General features: G+C 41.6%; 2 protein-coding genes across 2 annotated transcripts in view; one reads left to right on the top strand and one right to left on the bottom strand.

Moving 5' to 3' along the window:
* The window catches only part of UBE2L3 (ubiquitin conjugating enzyme E2 L3), an 84,650-nt gene that overhangs the window by 33,948 nt on the left and 31,378 nt on the right, over positions 1–19,324 (top strand). The window lies entirely within an intron of this gene.
* On the bottom strand, positions 12,354–18,091 carry LOC137147605 (peripheral-type benzodiazepine receptor-associated protein 1-like). Its single transcript, XM_067539940.1, is given in 2 exon segments — positions 12,354–12,644; positions 12,646–18,091. Coding segments are annotated over 2 exon segments (5,643 nt in total). The 5' UTR covers positions 17,998–18,091.

The following is a 19,324-nucleotide window of genomic DNA, read 5'->3' as shown; positions in this document are numbered from 1 at the left end:
GGCAGTCAGTGCAGTGTCAGAGAAGCCAAGAACTGAAAAAGGAGCAGGCAACACCTGACAGCACTGATTAGGCTAAGCCAGAGCCCTGACTAATGAGGGAAAGGGGGAACAGCTGGCTACCTTGCCAGGGAGTATATATAGGCCAGCTCAGGAAACCAGCAAAGGGGAGAGGGGTGGTCAAACAGGGTGGGTGTGGGAGAAAAAGGAGTCACGCCACTTGGCTAACTAGCCAGGGCATGTAACTCAGCCCCCTGAGTGCCTGGGGCAGGAAGTGGGGAACTGATTCTGTGCACTATAGATAAATGAACATGGGTGACTGAGCTGTAGGTGGCTGTGAATCCTTTGTACAAGGGGAGAACCCTAAGGCCTAGTGGAGCCTGGCCATGGGGTATGCTACAATCAGTTTCTCCTAACTGGAACCAGCTGCAAGACCCTGAATTCTTGGCTGGCTGCTCAGTAATATTACTTATACTCACAATGTCCAAAGTCACATCATGCACTTTACAACCCAAAGAAAAAGATGTGGTCCCCGCCCTGAAGAGTTTTTAACAGAGGAAATGTGTTGAGTTATACCTATATAATTATACTGGTGTAGTGGCCACTGTAATTAAGCTCATAAATGATTTTTCTTTCTCTGTCCACTAAAAGTAAGGATTGCAGTCCTGTTTTTATGCAAGCATTGTAAAGCACAGAGGCAAGTATTACAAAGGGATAAAGTCATTACTATCCTGTACATATTTATCAACCAATCCTTGGTGAAGCTTTTTTATTCTTGTTTTAGGATAATTTAAATTAGTTTTAAAATCAAGAATGAATTTGTTCTCAGTGATCTGGACAGCCACGTTCCAGCTCTCTCCAAGATAAATTCTCAGTGTGGGGACACCTTCTGATGTACAAGGCTGGAATGGGGAGAGAACTATTTTGTGGAATAGCTCCAAAAGGAACTGCAGAAAGGTTACTAGTTGCTTAGCCCTGAATAAGTATTTTAAATGCTAGCAATAATGGGAAGAAAGACTGAAGATCAAGGACTAAATCCTGACCACTTTGAAGTCAATGGGAAAATTCAGGAGGGCTAGGATAGGGTTGCAAATGAGACTATAACTCCCAGTTACAACTGCAATGAGATGCTGCAATTATTTTTCCCTTCAGGGGTAAGAGGTTCTATAAAAAATACAAAACCCAAACTATCTCCTTCAACCTGAAGTGAATTTGAAGTGAATATTTATTTGTGGACACTTCAAAAAGTTAACTCCTTATTTCAAATTGGTGCATATCCTACTTCTTGGTTCTGATGAAGTCTAGAAACCAAAGTTCCAGATTACCATGAAAAGATGCTGTTCTTGTGATGTTTCGAGGCAGCAGGGTGCACCAGAAATATCTAGAGATGGGTCAAACTGCAAAATTCAGATCTGGATTTTAAATAACCAAAAGGGAGCTCTAATCATGACCGTTTTATGATGTGATCTGGCAGGTGTGAACTGAAGTCATAGTTTCAAAATTCAAAGTACTTGGTGTAGTTAGGGTTGCCAATTTTGGTTGCACATATTCCTGGAGGTTACACCACATGACATAATCTTTCATTAAAGATTAATCTTTAATTCCTGGATACTCCAGGACAGACCTGGAGGGTTGGCAACCTAGTTAGTAAGGTGGTCATGACAGGGTTAACTGGGTTATCCAGAGTATCATGGGATGAAACCATACTCCACCCCTCCTTTCCTTCCTGTTTTAGTCAGTGGGAGTCCCCCAGGCTCCTTTGTGGGGTGGTTAAATTAAGCAGCAGGTTTCCCAGCCTGCAGTCCTGTATGTACACTTACATTTCTTGCACTGCGCAGTCCCTTTACAAAGCTTGAGAAGCTGAAAGGTATTGGGAGGAGATTTTGACAACCGAAAAGAAACCTTTATATATATTTACCTTGAGAGAAATCAAATGTTGTTTATGTAATTTTTGCACAATGTATTTGTGACATTCCTGGGTACAAGCCAGACTAATGAGCAGCTGTGTCACCCCTGCAGTGCAACCCCAGGTGCCTTGCAATGCCTAGCTGAAGAAGCACCCAGCTGGGCTGCTCACAGCCTTCCATCATGCAAGCTACAACCTGCGTGTCTGTGTGTAACTGCAGCCTGCCAGCCATACTAGGGTTGTTATGCTCTGGCTCTTCCCAGCCTTGGTTATACTGCAGGGTGACCTCAATGTGCCCCCAGTCCCAGATTCCCCCCAGGAATGTGTGTCCTGTACTGCCCAGCCCTCTGCTGGACAGTACAAAATATTTTAAATCTGTTATTCCTTAAAGGGAATAATATGCCAGCTTCTTATCTCAAATGATTATTCAAACACTTCAATTTAAACACAATGGAATAGATAAAACAGTCAAACAAGTTTAACAACTACAAAGAGAGATTTTAAGTGCGGACAAGTAATGAGACATAAGTCAGAAAGGGTTACAAGAAAAATAAAGATAAAACATCCTTAACTTTAACTATATCAGATTCAAGCAAAGTTTCTCACCACATGCTTTCAGCACCATTACTGATCAAACCCTGTTGATCAGGACACTTCGTTCAGAGTCCAATGAATGCTTCCTTTATTGCTTCAGGTGCAGTGAACATGATGGGCAGGGAGAGAGAGGGTGCCTTGGGGTGTTTGTCTCTCTTTTTATAGCTCAGTCCCTCTCTTGACAAACAATTCCAACTGGGCACTAGGAGACAAAGAGTCCATGTGGAAGGATGTTCCTTGCTGGCTTTTTCTCACCAGTTTGAGCTGTCTTTGTTTCCATTCCTGCTTGATGACTCTGTTTACTGCTTAAATGAAAATTAAGCAGAGCACCCATTCCTTTGTTTAGGATGGATGTTTGCCAGTGAGCAGGGCTGTGGAGTTTGGAACATGTGTTGTTTACATCATACAGGAAACCTTATAACTTCAGTTACAATATTGCCACATGTATTTTATCAGGCCAATACTGATTGGCAAATTAGGAATTTTCAGATGATACCATACAAGACATACTTTATACAAAAGTTATTATAATAGTGTATAGGGTGTGAACACAGGTATATCTTGTCACAGTGTTTATTTAGGAAGTTTTAATAGGTTCACGTATCCTTGCCCTGGAAATATCAGAGACAAAACAATCATTACAACAGTGAGTTTTTGTTTAGAGAAACATACAATAATAAGATAGATCTCTCTGTTTAACAGGCTGATACCATATGACAGCATGAACATCTGTATAATATCCATGACATGCTGTTTCTGGTGATTTTAGGTTACGCATTATGTTTCTCAATTTTCTAGGAAAGTTGTTTTATATAAAAAGCTAACTTTAATAAAAGTGATGGGTGCTGGTCAATTAAGAAACAAAAAACAATATAACTATTTTATATTTGCAAGCTGTTTTAAACACATTAGAGATTTCCTGCAAAGAGACAGCAGGGGAGAAAAAAAGCAAAAGGGTCAAATCAAGCCAGTGTATCAAGAAACTTCTCCCCAGACAGCTGAACTCAAATGTGCACACATGGAGAAATGTGTGCAAATTATTTTGATTTCTGTTCATCCTATAAATATACCATATGCCAAATTCTGATCCTGAGCTCAGCTACATCTGTGCAAATGTGGAGTTAGCATCATTGTAGAGGCAAACTTCTTTACCTGTTGGCTATCAGTTTGTAAAATGTAGGTATTGTTTATTGGTTATCTTGATTGCCTGCTATTACAATTACTTAGGGCCTGATATCCAGACGTGCTGAGCACCCATAGCTCTAGCTGGAGTCAATGAGATCTGTGGCTGCTCAGCACCGCAGAATAGCAGGTACTCGCTTTTAAAAAAGTTTGCTCAGAAAATATTCCCCGTTCTGCTGCTGTGTTTCCATTTCACTTTCAAAGGTGTCTAATACAATACTTGCTATTCTCATAAGGGCCATTAAAATGTGTTCCTGCTAGAGTTTGCTGAAGCCCCAACTTTCTCTTTTCTGCCCCTTATAAATGAAGCATCTCATCAAAACTCAGCATCAATGAAGCAGATTACATAAACTTCTTATAAAACAGTCCCTAGAAAAGGACATTTTTAAGAGTCATCTGTCACTTGCAATACATCAGGGAGCAATGTGTTATCTGCAATTGAAAGGAAAAACAGATTATTTTCTAAGAGTTTCACGGTTAGCCCAGTCCATTTCTAGATTCAATTACACGTCTATTGGTTTGGTTGATGTCTTGTGTTTATATCCTTTCAGAATCACAAAAGTATAATACTGAGAACATGTTCATATTGCCATTTAAAGACTTACCAGCATTCAGTGGTCCACTGATTATAGCAATAACCTGCAAAATGTCTATAGCAGCAAAAGTTCCCACTCTTCAATAAAAATGGTTAACAGAAGCTACTTTCAAAAATAATCTGCCAACTTCAACCCCACAGTGACTCTGAGCCTCTGTAAATCAGTAGTTGAGATAAAAATGAAATTGCTCACTAATCTTGCTTTATAAAGAAACCTTGGTATTTCCATTTGAAACATCTTTGATTTCCAGAGTTATCTGTACTTAAAAGCAGTGCAGACAAAACATTCATTGCAGGATAAATCATGTCAGGGACATATAAGCAATACATTGGAATTAAAACAGAGTAGCCACTTTCCAAGCAGCTAGGCCAAACCCTGGTCTGACTGCACTTGAGGGCAAAACTCCCATTGACTTCAATGAGATAATGATTTAGTCCAGGTGATTGACTGCGAATGCCTCTATTGCTGTTACTACCTCCTCCCTTTTAAACCAAAACAAGCATGCGGGATAGAAAGAAAAAATTGTATGTGTTTTTATATATGTGCTTCATATATCCATTTAGCAAAGGTGGTGCCCTGATATAATAATAATCCAGGCAACAAGTGGGGGACTGTTAGCCAATATATAGATTTAGATATAGATATAGATATAGGCACACCACAGTAATGTGTTACACACACTATATTAGTATTGTAAACTTTATATCATATATGAATGTTCAGTCATTATATTAAGTTGTACCACTGTGAATTGTATTATGCTTTTCCCACAATGCTATTTACTCCTGTTCACATGTGCTAAGTGTCCCACAACACTTTACAAAACTGTATTCAGCTCAGAGACGAGATACCTGAGTAGTTTGTCCTGGTACCTCCATAGCCTACTGATATTTGATATGCAGTGTTCAAAAAAGAGATAAGGAAGGTACAGAACAGTAGGGGGAATACAAGACAAAAGCTGATTGGTGGGTTAAGTCCTGGATGACATATAAGATGCTCTCTAACTTGTAAAGAACTGTACAATACGTATAACTAGTTTTATTTAGATGCATGTATTTGGAGCATATCTTTGGTGTAAGGTGAACTGAACGCTGCAAGAATTGCTTACCAAGAGGATTGGTAAAGTAGTAACAATTTCCTTTCTGTACTGTACTGCTTTTCCTTTTCACAATTAAATTTGACTAAGCTTGATTATTTGGTCGCTCAAGCATTTTGGAGAATGAACTGTGAAGGTGGTAAAGCAATTGCCTGTGATTTAATTAACAGGTTTGATCTGGCACCAATTGAAAAAAATGGGGCAGCTCCCATTGACTTAAATGCCTGATCCTACCTCGCTGAGGGAACACAGTTCACTAAGGTCCCCTGATTCAGCAATGCTCTTAAGCCTGTACTTGAATCGCTAGATCAGTAAATCACTTAAGAACGTGCTTTGCTGAACTGGGGCTGAAGCAATGCTATTGGCCCATGAGCCAATCACCTTGACTTTCAATAAGAAGTTGTTGGATTTAAGAGGACTCATGTTTCCGATAGGCTATATCTATTCCAGACAAAAAAATTATGTTGAGATGGAGCTAAGATGAGAGTATCTATCAGTAACGTAAGGGTAAAAAGCATTACGATGATATTGTGATTACCTCCAAACCAAATATTATAAAACCAAATAATTCAGAATTAAAGTTACATTTAAAAGAAACCCAAAGATTTTAAAGATAAGTAATGTAGTCAAGGTGCCCAAGCAATTTTAACTCTGCCCTGTAGAGACATCATGCAATATACCCTTATGATTAAGGCATTTCTATATTGTGGTCCCAGATTGGATTAAACTGATTTTTAAAGACTTTACATTTTTTTATTCCCCTTGTGACATCACTATAGGGCAGGAACGTAAAGGTCCAAAGTTCCACTGAAGAAGGGTCATTATTCATCTATTTAAATATTTTTCCATCCAGTGAAAGACATAAGTGACTTGAGTTCTTTGGTCAACTGGTTCAGACAATTGAAGTCCACAAAGGGAGAAGAACAAAAAAAGCTTGTATATTAGAATTTAATTATTATGTTCAGATCCTGCAATGAGCCCCGTCCAGGCAAAGCTCTATGCCCATGAGAAGCTCCTAGAACTTCAGTAGGGCTCTGGCATAGAGAGGGGTCCATCTGCATGGGTCTCATTGCAGACTCAGGGCTCAGGCAAAAAAGTTACGTATTGGAAGCCAGTAGCCCATAATATGGGCACATTCACAAAAATAATTAAATGAAGTACCTCCCTCAGAGTTACATGTAAGTGCGATAACTCAAAGTCTAGGAAACCAAACTGAAAGTTTTTGGTTGGGGTCTGGGGATTCGTCCTCATACAAGAAAAGACAAAAGGAAGCCAAGCTCTAATGGATTTTTATTTTAAAAAATTAAAATACAATTTTTCCTTTAATTACTTTTTATTGTTTCAATGTAATCAAGCTTCTGAAATTAAGGAGAAAATTTTGGCATAATATAAAATATAAGTCAATTCATCCTAATTATTCTACATTTTCACTTTCTCTAGTGAAGTGCTATCAATCCTGCTCCTGAGTGAATTGAAAAAAACAAATGTAAAATAGGCCTCATGAATTTTCATGTTCCCAGTAGTTTGGTCATTTAGGTCACCAGAAATGTGCTTTAGTCTCCGTCTGTTACAGAAAACCAGCAGGGTTTCCCAATAGATTAGCTCTTGTATCTGAAACACCAATCCACAGAACCTGGAAGAAATGCAAGGAAACTGGCAGCAGAAGAGTGTGAGCTGTAGTACTATGGAAGGAATAGCCTTACAGTAAGCACGAAGTCAGCTCTCAGCTAAAAACATACAAGAACAATAGGTGGAAGGATATAGCACAAGGATCTCTAGTAATGACTCTATTTGATTAACTCTGTAGACAAATAAGTGAAGATAGTTGGCACACATGCACGGTTCAGGGGTTCAATTGTGTCCAGGAAAGGGTCTACTTGTTTATGAACTGTAAACAGGCAATACCATTACCTAGCTGATAGGGGTGTGTTACAAGGCTTGATTCAGTAATGTTTATGAAGCCCTTTGAAATCTTTGGACGAAAGGTGCTATCAAACTGCAACATATGATTTTGCACAGTACCCTGTTAAATGTGCAAGTGAAGCGTACTTTTTGAATCAATGTGATCATTTAACTGAAGTATTTGTCTATAGCATTTTAGTTTCTTAATTTGTATTCTAAGTGGAGGATATACGGTTGTTACGCAGAAAGCAGCGAAGGACTAAGGTGGTGACTAAGCAGGAATTGAACAGAGATCCCAAGAGCAGAATGTTCCAAAACACAGAAGTAACCGTGAGTGAGGCTGTTTCTCTTTATGCTTCAAACTGAATTCTAGTTCCCTGTCTCACAAGAATTTATGAGAGTCTGCTTAGGTGCAGCCAAGGAGTTAATCCTCACTGGGAAATGCTGATGTTGCTAAAACCATAAACACAGTATTATACATCAATGCTGTTTATTTTTCCCTTGGTATATCCTCCTACCTAGCTAGAAAAAACAACATTCAGGTGTCTGGATAAGTTTTTCTGGTGTAAAATGCAAATATCAAGCTAAATTCTGTAGTAACCTGCATGGAAGTTGGGAGGAGGAGCACAGGTTGCAAGAGGGAAGAAATGGGAGGTGGCACCAGTAAATCAGTCTGTGAGCATATGAGGCTGGAATGCTAGTTACAGTTGCACCATCTCTCTCTATAGTTCTCTTAAGTGCCAAATTAGTTTTAAAACATGGAGTCTTCTGTTATTACCCAGCATGCCATACATGATACAAATTCTGCTCTCTCTTGCACTGAATGAAACCCATTGCTTTCAATGAAGTTGTAGTCAGTAGGGTTGTAGCAGTAGAATAGAGAGTGCAATTTAGCTCATGGTGTTAAATCTTGGTGACCTAGCCAAATTGAATCTTGGATAACAACCATCAGCCTGAAGACCAAATAGGAAAGTTTCATCAACTTATGAGTAAATGGAAACAGGGTTATAATGGAAATCATTCTGCAACCTTAACTATGAGGTTGACTTCCAGTGACCTTTATAATTATTAGTTATTTATAAATATGTATACTGTTTGCAGCCTCACTATTTTAGGAAATCCTGGAAAGAATGAGTTTTAGCACAGCAAAAATCCATGGGGCTCATTGATAATTTGTTGATAGGCAGTGGGTTCATTAAAACCATGGACTTCATTATCTCTTTAAGTCAAAGGCAGGTTTGTAGTCAGAATGATTAAATGTTTAGTTTTCTTCAGCTCTGGCCTTCACGACCTCCTACAGCTCATTAGAAAAGCTAATCAGATTGAATTTTCCACAGTGCTGTTTATTGTAGCCCTAATGGAAGACAATCACTTTAAAATTATATCCTCGGCAGGTAATTTTGAAACGTTACAAGCCATGGAAGCATTATTCTCCCTGGAATATTTCTCTTTGTCTTTCTTCATTAGGATAAGTTAAGTAATAAAATTTTCTGGTAGAGTTTTGAAGGCTATTTTTGCTATCACAAATGTATTGAGGTGCTGCTAAAAGCACAAATATATGTACTTGTTATAACACCTGACTGTAGCTTGATAGAAGAATAACAATGTGTGATATGGTCAATAGAATGGGTTTCTGCTTTACGATTTAATTATCAGCAATCATTAAAATCTTTTTTCTTGCCTCTGTGTCATGGGATGCAGATCACAGTTCAGGAAGTTGAGGACAAAACTTTCTGGTTTTCACTTCACACACTTATCAAAAACCATGATGTGTTAGAATTTCATGAACTAATTTAGCAGTGTGATCTGAAGCCAAGATGTAACAAAATTTAATGAAAATAGAATCACAAACAAGAATGACCTAAAATTCTAGGGAGGCAGGACTTGGGTAAATACCTTCTAAAGACACAGATGCTTGAAAATCAAAGAGAGGAAGAGACAATATTGTGACGATCTACAATACATGATAAACTCCTAGCATCCTCTCGTATAACTATCTCAACATAAGGTAAAGGTTTTGCAGAGGGGAGTGGAAAAAAGTTCTCACAATCAGATGCCTTACTGATGCAATCAGTAAGTTTAAATAGGGCCCAGATTGACCCAGGCTCCAAACTAACCTCTCTATCCTTTACCAGCACCTGCACGTGTGTTAACATAGTGTGTAGAGCAACCGGGGGGGAGGTAATATCTTTTATTGGACCAACTTCTGTTGATGAGAGAGAGACGAGCTTTTGAGTTTACACAGAGTTAAGCAAATTCATATGTTTGCACGATTGGAGCCTCAGACATTCACAATTTGAAGGGATGCTGTCAGGTCAAATTTTGTCCTCAATTTAATTTTTTAAACAAGCTTTTCAAAAACTTAAGACTAATAGGAATGCTTCCATTAATTAAAAAAGAAACAGAACAAAACCTTCACTTGCAGTGTCCATAACCAAAGCAAATCTGACTACTCTACTATTTTAATTGTCTGAGCCAAGAGGAATGCAAAAAATAAACAGCATAAATAGTTAAAAATAAATTCAGAGTTAACAGTTCTTTTAAAAAATAATCTAAAGGTGTTACCAATAACATCTTAGGAAAAAATAAGTGATGTTTAATCTGACCATGTCCTTTAGCTGACAGGGCCATACACTATAGTCTGGTGCCTTGGGCTCTGCTGCCATCTAGTGGTATCATAATTATTTATATACATGAATAATTAGCACAAACAGCTGTTTTCTGCATGGGTAACAATTCTCTAATAACAAGTATTTGTTGTCACCATGCATGTTCATTTAAATCTAGAAAATGAATGTTAGAAAGAAATGCTATCTGAACCATAGAATGGGGCACAATGGAAAGAGGCATGGCTGAAACAATCTGTGCTTTGTTTATTCTAGGCTACTGGGCAATTACTTGTGAGCATAAGTTAGAGCAGTCTCTGAGACAAAACCAGCCCCCAGCTGTCCCAGAATCCAGGAAGTGCAAATGTGGCATAAAGATACGTTCTCTGGCAAGCCTTAGGGATAAACCAAGCTCAGTTCCCGCACAACCCAAAATTAGGGCCTTAAATCTGAAAATTCATTAGGCTTCAAAGAAATTGTTCCATTGTTTAGACAGAGAAGGAAATGGGAAAACCAAAACAAGAGAAGTAAAAAACTTTTAATCAAAATTTTGCAAGCTCATAACACCACTTCAAGTATCGATGAAGAACAGAGGCAAATACTCAGAAAATAAAAAATAGGCTTTATTATAATACATTTTTATTTAAAAACAAATTTTATCACCAGCACCCATGGATATCACTTTTAATATTCAAATTTGAAAATGAAATAAAATGCTTTCTTAAGACAATTAAAGTGAAATATGCAAGGAAATTAACACTGGTATAAAAGTAAAGTAAACTTCCCATACATCTAAAAAGTAACATCATAAGACAAAGAATACATCTCATAAGAAAACATCTGCATACTCTCCTGTTTTCAAACTCATTTACATGTACAGCTTTGATCCTACTTCAAGAGCTTGGTTATTCTTCACAGCTTCTATAGTCAGAGTCTGAATCATACAATCAAACAAATATTTAGATATGTAAACAATTAAATATTTAAATAAGTAAACAAGTAAAACAGTTTAATTTCTTAGTAAATAAGTGAACACGTAAAATATTTAAATAAGTTAAAGACCGAAACCTACCCCCTCCATTTTCAGTACAAACTGCAAAAAAAGTCGCCCTGATCCTGCAAGTAAATTTGTGCAAGTGGACTCCTATGAATGGAGTTACCTCCAGATTGGGGACCTATATTAACCCAACAGAATCCTTCCTATTAAAGCCTGTCATTGGGATAACTATCCCACAGCAAATGTAAGCCTTACAGTGTGCAAAGCTATTTAGCATAGCCCTTAGTGCAAGAACGCTTTTGGTATTGACTTCTATGTGGAGCATATCTTATATGATGCTAGGCACAAATGCATACTTATAGTACAAATGCCTATGTTAGTAACCCCTGAGATATGAGACAGTGAAATGCAATCAGTGGACACAATCTCCTTGAAGTCAACTGAAAAACTCCTATTGACTTCAATGACTTCTTTTCAATAAATGTTGAGGTATTACAGACCTCCCACTCTGAAATGGGGAAAAAAAATCTAATGTAAATCACAGAAAGAAACTATAGTATTAAAGCATATGCAGCTGTTAATTTTCTCCTAGATAATACAATAAATAAATATAATATATAATACAAATACATTATAAATAATATAATATAAATAAAATAATTTAATGGAAGCAACTGGCTAAAGAGAAACCAGTGTCCTCCTTAAAACCAAAACCTAAAATATATGCAGTTGAGAGCTGGAAACCATGTGGACACTGTACTAAGAAGGTGTCTACCTTGAAGTATTTTTCTTTTGTTCTGTCAGCTATTGGAACAGTCTGCCCACAGTCGTCATAGTATTCTACACATTTGGAACATTTTCCTCTCCTTGAACTGCAGCTCTCAATGAAGAAGAGAAGTGTGCTCATGAATCAGTTATTTTTTTAGAGAAAGACCTGTGAAAAAGTAGTCGAAGTTCACCTTCCCCTTATGAAAAATACTATCTGGCATGCTTTTAACAGCCATTCCACAACATTACTGTATGTACCTGATAAAGTGGGAGAAGTTGTTCCATCAAGTACCAACATATTTTCTCTATGTACATTTCCTCCATTAAAAAGAAAAAATGATTAGGATCATACATTTTAAACTTTAGCTGAAATTCACTTTTATCTTGGCAATGTCATCTAACTTTCTTACTGGTCTTTAAAACAATATACATTTACCCAGTTTGTTTTACAACTAAAAATCTATTTGGAGCCTTTTGAAAATAGTTCAAACTATTGTTCTCATATGAGCAGAGATTCAAGTAAATATGAATTGTCTAGTTGTTCAGTTCTTAAAAAAATATATATTTTGTAGAAGGCATTTTCATGTATAGCTTTTAATGCTACACCTCTCTAAAGATTAAATTTTTCATCTACATTTTGTGCTTTCTCTTTGTTGATATATATTAGATTCTTCTTTCCTTCTTCTATAACTCTCTGCAAAGGTGTCTTTCAAACGAATCCTCTTTTACTCTTCATCCCGATAGCTTTTAGGAAGTCCAAAGGGACAAGGCCTCTCTGTCAATTTAACTCTCCATAGTAGAATCCATCATCATCCATGGATCCAAATACTGTGATCACATCTCCAGCACTAAATGTCAGCTCCCTTTCCACATCTACATTTAATAAGTTCTCCCTGGGGTTGAAGTAAAAGACAGCCACCATTGTATTAGAAATAAGCTGTTCAGCCTTACTATCCTGCCAGCTATGTTCTGTGCAAGATTTGTTCAGTGTATCCACCCACCTCCACTAAATTAATCACAGATTTTTCATCAGTAATGGAGCCTTGTTTTAACAGGTGGTGTTTCATTTCGTTACTCTTCACCTGCACTTCAGATACCATATTATAGGGTATATACCCTACCCTTCCTGCATATTCACCTCTGTAAAAGCCATCAGCATCTTTATCACCAACCACCTTTAGAATCTGCCCCTTTTTAAATGGGAGCTCCTCTTCAGCTGCATCAAGATTAGGTGACATAGATATGGGATCATAGTCAAAAAGGGCCACAAATATCCTTACTGAATCATCATTAACCATTTCCTCTGAGACAAAGCTTCTCTGGGGACCTGCTCTGGAAAATGAAGATGTCACTGCTTGGCCCACTCTTAAAGCCTTGCTCATTTTTCTGTTTTGAGCCGACTGCAGGGGAAATTCTGGAAGCTCTGGTAGCCTGGAATTATTACTAGCCATCTTTATTCTATTATTTATATGCATGTCTAAATCCAGGTCCTCTTCTTCCTCTTCCAAAATATCTGAAAGATCAGAACTGTGGCTGTGGTCACCAACAGGATTCAATTGCCAGTTTTCTGTTCTTGATGTTTGGTCTTCCTCTATTTCACCTCTTGATATCCTTAGGCTGAGGACAGCTTTGGATAATTCTTTCACTTGTTTCTTCTCAGTGGAAACATTTGAGATTTCCTGATTACAGATATCATGTATGCCTATATCTCTGTAACTGTCCTCCTCCAATTCAAGCTGACTAGAACAAAGCTGAGGCACAGAACTCAAGCAACTCTCATCAGATCCCTCAATATCTCTTTCAGTGGTTGAATCTTTCACAGACTTGTCATCAGAATGCACACAGTGGGTGATCATAGACATTTTCATGTTGCTGGTGTCCATTTGATTTTCAAGCTTAGCCTTTTTAGTAACAAAGAGCTTTTTTATCCTTTGTCTCTGGCTGTCTTCAGCAAGTTCTTTAAATGCTGACATGCCTGAATTGACTGATTCTTCACACCATCTGGTAGGAAAGACAAGGTCTGCAGGTTGCACACTGACTGCTGTCTGCTGATAAGACTTTAAACATTTATCATCTTTCTCTCTTGCCACATTATCACCAATGTTACACATTGCAAGCTCATGTATCAAGGAAGAACTCTGAGAGGAGAACAACTGGTGTGGGGGAACGCTTGTTGGCAGAGAAGCTACTGAGTTTCTACAGCTGGAGGTGAAGTGAATGGTGAATTTGTTATCTTGACTGGCCATGCACATCTCTGAAGAGGGTGAAGATGTGCAATGCGTCAAAGGGATTTTCACATGCTGAGAGTCTATGAATTCCCCATAGGGCAGTCCAGAGGTCTCGCTGATAGACATAGACTTTGACAATAAGGAACAACTGGGAACATTCAACACAGCTGAGGGAATCAGAGCTGGTACAGAATCAACTGACTCTCCACTGGGAGAGACAGTTCTCACAGAAACCTCCTGAGACCCTTGAAGCCTTTCTAACTGGGACAGTTCTACTAAGGCACTCCCAGCTGTTGGAGATATAACTTCTGTTATTCTTCGTCCACTGACATACACAGCATAACCAGTAACTCGTACCCCATTGGATGATCCTGCTGCATCAATTGTCACTGGTAGCCAGCTGATAACTAGACTGTTCACTGAGGGGCCAGGCTGCACTTGAACATCAAGTGGAGCATCAGGTGGGCCTGTTGATGGAGTAATGAACTTAATCATTGCTGATTTCTGTTCCCATTTCTCTTGGGGCAAATCCCACACCATCGTATGAGACTGCGTTTTCACTCTGGCATTGTATTGAGTGTTGGGTTGCAGGTTATGGAAAGTGTACCAGTAGATCCCTGCCTTTGTCACATCACACTCTTTCTCATTAAGGTACACTGCATGAGTGTAGTTGCTACTGCTTGGTAACCAGGTGACCTCTGCTGAAGTGGAAGTGATGCTCCTAAGTTTCAGAAGTGCTGGTGCTATATGAAAACCTTGCCCTACAAGGAAGGTACACTGCATCTTATCTGAATTTCCCTTCTCTGTCACACTTTGAACTGAGATCCGATATGCCTTAATCTTTAAATCCAGATTCTCAATTGCTGCTTGAGTCTGACAATCAGATCTCACATTTTGGCATAGTTCTGTATCTACATAAATGTTATAGCTCTGCACATCCTCCCAGCCAGCTGGCATGAGTGGTGGCTCCCAACCTATAACAACGCTTCTTGCAAACTGTTTGATTAGAGTCAAATTTCTTGGATAAGGCACTGCTGCATGATCATCAGGCATCGCCATGTCTCCCTCTAGTTTATTAGGCAGTACACTGAAACCAATTTCTTCATCGTGGCAATCACTCTTTTCTCCACTGCTAGCACTTCTGCTGGGGAAACTCATTTCATGATCTGAAGTATGGGAGAGGTCACTTGTCTTTAGAGGCACAAATGTCATGAGGTCATCATCTGAAACTTCTTCTATCAAATTAGAGGGAACCAGCCCTCTTCTGCCATCCATCAGCTCTCCTTCGAAGAAGCCATCCTCATCCATCTCTCCATAGATGTAAATGTATTCTCCAGCTGTCAGTGGAAGCTCTGCCTCAGGGTTCTTATTAGGACCATCGAAAGGATCATAGCTGTATCGAGCTAAAAAGACTTGAAGTTTTGCAGGACCTTGTCTCTCAGGCTCCAAGATTAGGGAAAATTTGTCTGTCTCCAATTCTTCCATCTCACTTGCAGTATCCCCCTCTGGAGTGGGGCAGGACTTGGGACTGTTGTGTGTGGATTCTGATTTTGAAGAGGTTGACTGGAACTCCAGTTTCTTGGTTTGCTTCTTAGAAGCAGCAGAAGTCCTGGATACAAAGTCTACATCATTAATATTCTGACTGCACTGAAGAGCATGGCAATCTTCTGAGGAACAGCACATAGTGTTTGGCAACTTTGAAGTCACAAGGTCAGAATTTTTTACTTGTGATTGTTCGAGTTCCTGAGATAAAAGATTAAAATGTTCTGTCTGACTATGATACTGATTCTCCAATTCTCTCACCTGGGCTTCTAATAGCTGAACTACTTCTTCATGTTCCCTTTTTGCTTCTATTTGGGCCTGCTGCAAATATTTGACTTCCTCTTCTTTCTTCTGCAATGCTAACTGTGTTTCCTCATGGTCAATCTCCAGTTGTTGCCTTCTCTCTGCCATTTCTCTCATGTCCTTCAGTACATGTTCTAGATCCTCCACCTTAGTTTGAAGTCCTTTGGTCAACTGGACAGCAGAATTCCACTCCTCTGTCACTTCCATAAGTTTCATCTTCAGGTCTGCATTTTCAGATTCAACCTTTTCTGCCCATTTAGTTTTCCCACTAAGTTGAGCATTTTCCTCTGCCATTCTGGCATTTTCAATCAGCACCTCTTTATGCTGCGTTTCCAACTCTTCACATTTTTTCTGCTTTCTCTCTACTTCTTGTTCAAGGTTTTCACAGTGCTTAAGTTTCTTACTAAGCTCTACTTCCAAATGCTGTATTTGATTTTTGCTGTCTGAGTCCGTTTTTAAAGGGATGTTTTCATATTCCTCAGACACATTTTCCAAAGGTAGTACTACTGGCTTACTATCCTTTGCCAAAGTGATTGATCCTGGTGATGTCTCTTTTTGCCAAGATGAGCCATCTAAGCTTGCATCCATGTTTGGTGCAGGTGTTTCTTGTATGAGGCACATGGTAGCAGCTGGAGAAGAACTGTCTGGACCAATTTTGGAGGCCTGTAGAGATTCTTTCAGGTTTTTCAGTGTGATCTGTCTCTGTAACCGTAACACTTCTTTCTGAGACTCCCGCAATAAGCGATCAAAGTCACTTAAATTGAGCCAACATAAGCCCTCCTTGCCTGTGGCCAGTTTGGTCTGCAGCTCCCAACACTCCCTCTGCAAGGCTTCTATCTGTTTATCTTTGGCCAGAAGGATGCTGGCTTGTTCGCTCAGGTCTTTAGCTCTCTGCCGGGCAAACGCTTTCTTGCACAGCTCCACATTGGAGCCTTTGATGGATAGTGGTATTGGAGCACTGACCACCTTGAGGTTGGACTCCTGGAGTTTCCTGGCTCTCTCTTCCAATCGCTTGGCAATGACGGCCAGCTCTGCATTTTTCCTCTTGAGACGCTTCACCTTCTCCTGCATCTCGGGGAAGCGGCTCCTCCTCAGAAGACCGTTCTCCTCCTTAAGGGCAGTGCATCGCCGCTCTAGATCCTCCAAGGCTTTCAGCAGGTCCGTGTTCTGCTTCACCAGCTGGCTGTAGCTGTTGCCAGAGAGCCACTCCTGCTGCTGTCCTACTACCTGAGTTTCCCCCTCTCCTGCAGACCCCCAGCTGCCCATCTTCCCTTCAGGAGGAGAGTCCAAGCACTCCAGGGTCACTTCCTTACTGGTGGGCTGCAGAGGGAACTCCTTGGCCGCCCCATCTTCCGGGTGGACGTCTTCTTCTAAGGCCTTTTGGGCTGGCTGCTGCCCCAGGCAGGGACTCTGCGGGGGGATCCCCTCCGGCGGGGCCTGATGCGCTGCCTGCGAAGATTCGGGCTTGGCCAGGCTGCTGTCCAGCGAGCGGGACCTGGAGGCTCCGCCATCCGGGGAGGCGGCGGCGATCAGGCTTTCCAAGGAGCGGGGCCTCGACCCTTCCAGGAGGCTCCTGCTGAGGCGGGGCTGCGGGCTATGCCTGGGCCTGTGCGGGGAGCCGGCGGGCGGCTGCTCGCCCTCGAACCGCTCCAGGATGTACTTGAGGAAGAGGCTCCTCTCCAGCTCCAGCTCGGCCCTGAGGTGGCGGATGCGGGCGGCCTGGTCGCCATCGGTCTGCCAGCGCAGCTTGCCCAGCACCTCCTGCAGCTTGCCGCGGCACTCGCTGCTCAGCCCCGGGGAGCCGCCCCGAGCGCCGCCGTAGCCCCGGCTCACCAGCTCCTCGGCCAGCTGCCGCTGCAGGTCCCGGGCCTGCCGGACGGCGGCGTCCCGCTCCCGCTGGAGCAGCTCCTGGGCTTGGCGCAGCTCGGCGTCCTTCCAGCGGATGAGCTGGCGGATCTCGGCTTCCCGCTCCCGCAGGCTCAGCTCCCGCAGCTGGTGCAGCTCCCGGGCCCGCTGCTGCTCCCACTTGGAGCGGAGCTGGTCGGCCAGCAGCTGGCGGTCGCGCTCCGCCGCCTCCCGCAGCTCGCGGGCCTCGGCGGCGAAGCGGCGCCGGCTTTCCTGCGAGCGCAGCCGCTCCCCGTCCAGCTCGGCCCTCAGCGCCTCCAGCTCCCGCTTGTGCTCGTCTTGCTGGGCCGCGCTGCCGGCGGGTTGCGCCGGGGCCTTGCGAGGCGAGAGTCGGCCCCCCGGAGGCGGACCCCCGCCCGGGCTGTCTCGGGTCATGGCGCAGGGGAACCGCGGTGGCGCTCGAGGCAGGGCCGGCCGAGGGGAGGAGCGCAGGCCTCGGGGAACGGCCGCCAACCGCCGCTCGGGCGCGCGGCCCACTCAGCGCGGGCCTCAGGCCCCTCGAGCAGGGCGCTAACTAACCGCTTCCCTGCGGGGCAGCCGCCGCTTTGCGTCTCCCTTCTACCCTCCTTTGCTCCCACCCCAGCGTCCCGGCCTTCCCCCGCTCTCCTTCAGTGTGCCCGGCTGCAGCTTCAGCCCTGGAGCTGGTACTAACATTTAGCATATTGGCAATCCTCAGAGTTGTTGTGTGCTGGTTAATCCTCCTCCCCATCCGCAGTGCTGTTACACCAGGCATGGACTTCTGCTAGGTGTGGGCCTCTTGCACAGTTAAGGCAGGCGGCAGCATAATGCTGAACTAGCCTGCATGCACAATTAACCCTAAAACATTCTTTACCAAATCAAGATTGTCTTCCAAAAATGAGAGGATGCTACTCTCCCCAGTAATACAACAACCCCTAGAGACAGTGAAAACTGAGCAAGGAATTTGCTTGTCTTTGTTTCCAACCGCCTGTACAGGCCCTTCAGTGCGAAAGAGTGGAAACCTGTAATACTTCCAGATGCCTGGCATAAACACAGCAAAGAAAATACACAAATGCTTTTCCAACAAAATTGTTGCATTTTCCACTGGGAATTGAAGTGATGGTAAATGGGAGAAAAGGTGATTCCTACAATCAGGAATGGGAAGGCTGACAATGAGATACTGCTTGTATTACAAAGTGGCCAATGCCATTTAAAAGGTTTGACAACCTCTGCTCTCAATGTGATTGCAAGTCCTCTGGAGTTTTAACAGATGGCATCTTTGACTATGTTACCAGCCAATGAAAGCTCCTCAGAGCAACAGTGGTCAGAGGACCACATTTTGGAAACTGCTTTTAAGAATGCCCTGTCCCCTCATGAATCTGGATGTATTGCTTTTGAGAAAGTCATTCACACACGTCATCATTGTTCAAGACAAGGTAACAGTTCCTAGAACTCCCTCTGCGTTAGGAAATTGATCACTGCTGACAACATTTATCAATAGGTCACTCTGAACTAGTATTGAAAATGGTTTAAGTGCTCATATAGAAGGGACACTTGGTTCTGAAAGTCTCAATCGTACTTTCTGTAATGATGCTGAAAACAGATTTTCCCTATCTATATTAGCAGTCAAACTATTTGCAACATTGGTTCAGGAGGACCCATTATTGACTGTGACCCTGATCTTGTGAAGAATTGTGCATGGGTTTAAGCATGAGTGGTTCCACTGAGCTCAATAGGAATACTC

This window comes from Emydura macquarii, unplaced genomic scaffold (assembly GCF_026122565.2).
Source record: "Emydura macquarii macquarii isolate MOO-44397 ecotype Brisbane River unplaced genomic scaffold, CSIRO-AGI_Emac_v2 contig_554, whole genome shotgun sequence".
Taxonomy (NCBI): Eukaryota; Metazoa; Chordata; order Testudines; family Chelidae; genus Emydura; species Emydura macquarii.
The sequence above is the reverse complement of the archived record's forward strand: the minus strand, read 5'-3'. Positions and strand labels throughout refer to the sequence as shown.